This window comes from Brassica oleracea, chromosome C4, assembly GCF_000695525.1.
Source record: "Brassica oleracea var. oleracea cultivar TO1000 chromosome C4, BOL, whole genome shotgun sequence".
Classification (NCBI taxonomy): domain Eukaryota; kingdom Viridiplantae; phylum Streptophyta; class Magnoliopsida; order Brassicales; family Brassicaceae; genus Brassica; species Brassica oleracea.
The window spans coordinates 38,320,787-38,327,284 of NC_027751.1; the positions used below are offsets into that span (position 1 = coordinate 38,320,787).

At 33.3% G+C, this 6,498-nt stretch overlaps 1 protein-coding gene across 1 annotated transcript; it reads right to left on the reverse strand.

Moving 5' to 3' along the window:
• Nucleotides 1-2,301: 2,301 nt before the first annotated feature.
• LOC106338832 lies at nucleotides 2,302-3,546 on the reverse strand. The gene has a single exon (XM_013777719.1). It carries the CDS (start codon nucleotides 3,544-3,546, stop codon nucleotides 2,302-2,304), a length of 1,245 nt encoding a protein of 414 aa, XP_013633173.1.
• Nucleotides 3,547-6,498: the final 2,952 nt, after the last annotated feature.

Sequence of the window (6,498 nt, forward strand, 5' to 3'; positions counted from 1 at the left end):
AGATATTTTTGAAAATGTTCCTTTAGTGGAGGTAAATTTGAAAAGTGGTATCATGAAAGTGGTAAACATAAAATTTCCTCAAGATTCTTATACTTTTGCTCTCTATATATATAATAAATACTTATTTAAATAAATGAAAAATAATAATAATAATAATAATAATAATTTTTTCATGTTTTCAAATTATACCTTTTCAAATTCAAACTTTTTATTTTTAAAATTTTTTCGAAGTTTTTTCTTTATTATTTTTTTCAAATTTTCTTTTTGAAATTCAATAATTAGATATTTTTGGTGTTTTCACACATATTAAGAAAATACATTAATCATGCATTGTTTTTAAAAATTATCAAATTCCAATGATTTTTAACGAATAGTTTTTCAATAAATTCAATTAATTTTATTGAAATTTGCAGTTTTTATATAGGAAACATAAAAATTGTTTCTTTGTGAAACAATTTTTTTTCCTAAAAATTTATCTACCATACAAAATTCTATGTTATACCAATCATTAGAAACTTAACTAAACATCTTAATTTTACTCATATATGATATTTTTCTAAAAAAAACAATATACAACTAAACAATGATATTTCTATGACAAGACATATATATTTCCATTAAGAAATGATCGTTTGATTGTTTATCATGTTTAATCTAGACCATATTATATATATATATATATCACTAATTAATTTTGAAATAAAATGGTATAGCTCAATTATTTTTAAATTATCAGATTAACTTTTTATGTAAAACAAAATAAATAATATTTATTGGCTGTAACATTTTATGTTTTATTTTTGTAGTATAAATAAACACTCCAAATTGAAATATAATATGAAATCATTTAATTTAGTCATACACAAGCATTTCGAGAATAAAAATTTTTAAACGAAAAAATTAAATAAAATTTGTATTAATTCATATAAAAATAATATTTAAAATTAAACTATTAATATGATATTGCATTTTAAATAAATAAAAAATACTACATTAATATATGATTTGTACAATTTCATCAAAAACAAATTTTAACAAATATAAAATTTTCAAAATAATATTATATACATAGAAATTGATATTAAATATAATCATTATAACTTATTTTATATTTTAAATGTTATTTTAAAAATAAAAATATATTCACACGGATGCGCGGATTCAAATTTAGTTTATATTTTAAAACAAAGGAAGTATAACGTTAGACGTATTTCACTTTGATATAAGATACTTTAACAACTTCCCCTAGAACAAAAAAAAACATCTACGGAGCCGATTAATCACCTAAATCTCTGATTAACACCAAACAACAATTGTTTAGAGAGACTTTCGTTCTGTAGGGGACCGATTTAGTTTTTGTTTTGACGTCTCCCCTCTTTCTAGATGTCAGAAAATGATATTAATTTAAATATATATATATATATTATTTTTATTTATTTTAGGTGATTGCATGTATGGGGAAATCAGTCAAGGGGATTAAAAAAGATGGGAAATTATAGTAGAAAATACCCATGTAACAAAACTTACACAATTAGCAGATTTCAAAGATGCGATTGTAAAAATTAAGATTGTCTGTCCATATCGGGGACCTCTTCGAGGCCAAACATTAATTTGGTGTCCTGTAAGTGCAGTGATGCCAGAGTAAAATGCAGAAATAAACAAGACACAAGTTTTTCTCTTTTCGAATTCACTAGAACAAGAAAGTCTTACACTAATCTTATCTATTACAAGAATCCTTTAGGATTACCCCAATTCTAAGCTAAAACTCACCCTAGAACCTAGACTTTTGTTTATCAGAATCTTCCCGACCCCGAGCTAAACTCCCCATGAATCTAGACTTCAATCTTCCAACTCCTCGGAAGTACTTCACCAACTACGTCAGCACCTAGCGCAGTGCAGTGACACCAAAATCTTGATCACACAAGCACAAAACAGTGATCTCTCGACTTTTTCTTTTTCCAGAGACAACTCTCTTCATAGAGGCACGTCCTCCATGTATACATAACCAGAACTTACTCTCCAAGTTCTTCTAAAAGCAACTTAAGCAACTTTCTTTTTTCTCCCAAAGAATAACTCTCTTGCCTTTTTCTTTTCAAGTAATATCCATTACACTTAATGTAAATCTTCCAATAAACATATTGCTTCTTCTCCAAGCTTAACAAGCCCTCGGACATCACAACATACGAACTTCAACCAAGCCCATCTTTATGACACACACATGTACTACCTCCTGTAGTACTTCACGAACTGATACAGAATATACATCTTCATCTCCCCTATGAGTCACATCATGGTCAAAAACTAATATGAAGATCCATATCCTCCAAAGTAAGGAGGAAATCCCATTCCACCATCTCCATAGTGATCAAATCTCCTAGACCACGTATTTCTGAGCCCAAATCCTCCATGATTAGCTCCTTGAACAGACTTGACACAATCACCCCGCATATGCCCTTGAACTCCACAAGAATAACATATAGGTCCATGATACCTCATACCATAAGCTTGCTCCATCTGATTCTTCTCCCTCAATAACTTGAAACACCTTGGCCTAATGTGTCCAACAACACCACAGTGATGACAAACAGGCTGAAACCTTTGTTGAGATCCACTCTTCAATCCAGAAACTCTCTCTGGAGCAGTCGCCGTATCAGTTGCCGCATCAGTACTCGTAGCAGCACGCGTAGCAGCACGCGTATCAGCACGCGTAGCAGCACGGGTAGCAGTCACATTCTTCACACCAGTTGCAGGCTTCACTGCAATCTTCCTATATGTTGCATTCCCAGCAAACCTCTTAACCTCAGGCTTTGTATCAGACGTAGCTACATCCTTAGTTTTACCTGCTGGTACAAAAACACCTTCAGCTTTCAAACATTCTCCTTGATATCCAAGGCCACATCTATCACTTTGCCCAATACTGAGAAGATGATCTAGCTGATTCGTCCCATTATTCAGCAACCTCAAATTCTTCTGAGTCTCTGCAAGTTGAGCACCAGCCTGTCGTGCTTCTTCTTCTTTCTCTGAAGCATACTTAAGAGCTTCAGCAACTTGAGCTTCTAGCTTGGCTTTCTCCTTAGCCAAATCTGAATTCGTCTCAACCAGCTTGAGCCAATGCTCATACATCTTTTCATAATTCCCAGAAAGATCAAAGGTTCCACCTTCATCATCACTTCCAGCATCATCATCACTTCCACATGAAGACCCTGACACAGACGCTGAAGCAGATCCCACTGAAAATTTCGTCTTAGAACCAGACATAAAGGTTGTGAACGCCATAATACTCTTTAGCTCCTCACCATAATCAGATTCACTTTTAGAATCACTCTTGGTAACTGTTTTTTTCTTCCGCTTCTGCAGATTTGCACACTCATCAGCTACATGCCCAAAACCTTTGCATTCATGGCACTGTAGAACCTTTGGAGAATCACAAAATCTTCCTCTTCTTTCTTTCTCCTTCATGTTATCATCAACCATGAACCCGATAAAAGATTTGTTTCGTCCATTCCATGAGAAACGCTTCTTGAAAGGCAACTTAGCTTTCTCCATCAATCCTCAAGATCTACTTGAAACTCTTGTCCTTCAACCTGAACCAGTTTCTGTCCTCACCCTTATGATCTCACCAGTAACTTAGGTGACCCACTCTGATACCAATTGTAAGTGCAGTGAGGCCAGAGTAAAATGCAGAAATAAACAAGACACAAGTTTTTCTCTTTTCGAATTCACTAGAACAAGAAAGTCTTACACTAATCTTTTCTATTACAAGAATCCTTTAGGATTATCCCAATCCTAAGCTAAAACTCACCCTAGAGCCTAGACTTTTGTTTATCAGAATCTTCCCGACCCCAAGCTAAACTCCCCCTGAATCTAGACTTCAATCTTCCAACTCCTCGGAAGTACTTCACCAACTACGTCAGCACCTAGCGCAGTGCAGTGACACCAATGGCTTGATCACACAAGCACAAAACAGTGATCTCTCGACTTTTTCTTTTTCCAGAGACAACTCTCTTCATAGAGGCACGTCCTCCATGTATACATAACCAGAACTTGCTCTCCAAGTTCTTCCAAAAGCAACTTAAGCAACTTTCTTTTTTCTCCCAAGGAATAACTCTCTTGCCTTTTTCTCTTCAAGTAATATCCATTACACTTAATGTAAATCTTCCAATAAACATATTGCTTCTTCTCCAAGCTTAACAAGCCCACGGACATCACAACATACGAACTTCAACCAAGCCCATCTTTATGACACACGCATGTACTACCTCCTGTAGTACTTCACGAACTGATACAGAATATACATCTTCACTTTGTGTTTCCCAATTTTAGTAAAGACTGTTCTTAACTTTTCTTCCTCCTCAAATTTTTACTATTATTATTTTTTCGGTGATATCTATTACTGAGACTCATAGCAATATAGATTATACAGCATACGATTTTACAGCAAGGAAATGTGATTTTTTTTAAAATAATTAGTTTAAATGGTAAAATATCCAATCTAAATTCAAGTAAAGTGTTTTCTTTTTCATCATTTTCTCAATCATGTACTCTCTAGTTTTAGCCAAATATGTTCTTTGGTTTTCATTCTCAAAACTTTCTATCTTTTGAAACAATCATTGTTTCACTTTTCCGGTGACCAGTTTTATGATTTTTCGACGACCAGTTTTATGTTTATATGATTTTTCGACGACTGATGTTAACAATGGCACCAAAAAGTAATAGATTTATCTTTTTCACTTTTTTCGTCTTTTATTCTGACTTCACAAGGTGTCTAGTTTTTCAATGGTCTTAAAAGACCAGATTACAGACATCGGTAATTTGCATGGCTTTTGGCTGAAACTTTATGAACCGAATTTTTAGAGTCGGATCTAGTTAGGATTTGATATCCCAAACTTTTTTAGTTCTTTCTCTAGATCCACGACGGCTTTAAGCTTTATTTTAAATGGCAAGATGGCTTTGGAAGAGGAACCAAGGCTTTAAGTAGTGTTGGTTTGTTTCTTCAGTTTGGCCATCATATGATTTTTCTTCTTGGTTTGCATGTCAATTTTGAAGACGCATATTAAGTTTGCAACAAGGGTTTGCTAGTGGCAGTGGAGACGAGTGGATTGAGAAGTACAGCTTAAGCTTATCCAAACACTTGCTTTGAATCGACAAAACTGTTTTTTTTCTGTTTTGTCATCAACATACAACTTCAAGTAAGACTCTGTAAACCAAACTGGTAACTCTCCATCCAAATGAACGATAAAATATGATTGCTTGCATACACTTCGTGCAAGACTGTCATCCTTTAAATTATGTGTTTGTGGTATATGAATGATCTTTGAGTGATTGAAATTTCTCTGTAGGAGTTTGATGTCCTCCAAATAATTTGCAAAGGCAGACAATTTTTCTGGTGTTGAAACCATCTTCACCAATGGAGAACAATCCGTTTCAAATGTGACGTGATATTGACGTAGATTCCTCATGCATTCCATGATCCAAATGAGCGCTTCTATTTCCGAATGTAACGGTGATAGACTTTCTCTCATATTCCTTAACCACATCAGACCATCAAAGCCTTCTAAAGTACTACACCAGCCTTGTCCAAAAAAAAAAACATTTATGCGCTTTCCATGAATCAATCTGTGAAACCCCATCTCCCCGGGATGGAAATTAAACCTGACGACTACATTTCTTTTGATTGTGGAACATTATGAGAAAAAGATGCCTTAGCTTATGCTCAAAATAATGATTCAGTTTCTACCAGCTTCATGGCTTCCCTCGGATCAATGTCTAACCGACGAAATTGTTCAGATATGTTTGTTTGTTCACCCCCTTGTGATTCTCTTTTTTTAAACGTTTTTCAAACTGGTTGGTCGATCATCTTTGTTAGGTGATAATATCTCTACCTCACTATGTTTTCAGGTGTTTTTTTGGTGAAAATTATTTCAATTTTTAGTTTATATTTTGTTGATGTTCCGGTTTGACGATAATTGATGTGACGGCTTCTTTGGAAGATGGTTCTGACGGATATTTCCTGTGGCGAATATCACTGCTTTTATCTCTATCGATTGATATTGATTTTGGAATTTCATTTTCTTTAATTTGATAGATCGTTTTAGACCGTCCGATTTAGTTTAGTTTTATTTTTATGTTATTTTATTTTTATGCATTTCAATTTTCAACTGGTTTATAATTTTGAAACAAAAACGAAAAAAAATAAGTGAAGATTCTTTAAAAACAAAAAAAGTTTCAGCCAAATAAACATAGAGTTTTACTTCTTTTTCTCTCTGCACTTTTGTTTTATTTCGCTGATTTATTTCGTAATTATTGAAGATAATCTTGTACTTTTCATATACCCGTCTTAAATTTCAGTGTTCTGTTCTGACAATAAAGACGTCATATCGATTAAAATTATAGACTTTTAGATAGTAATAGTCTCATAAGTTTACACAACAACAAAACTAGTATTTATAATAACAATATTAAAAAGAAAGTAAAGTGATATAAAAACACAAACACTTC

Coding starts and splice junctions, on each gene's coding strand:
- LOC106338832 (XM_013777719.1), bottom strand. CDS start 3,546: ATGGAGAAAGCTAAGTTGCCTTTCAAGAAGCGTTTCTCATGGAATGGA.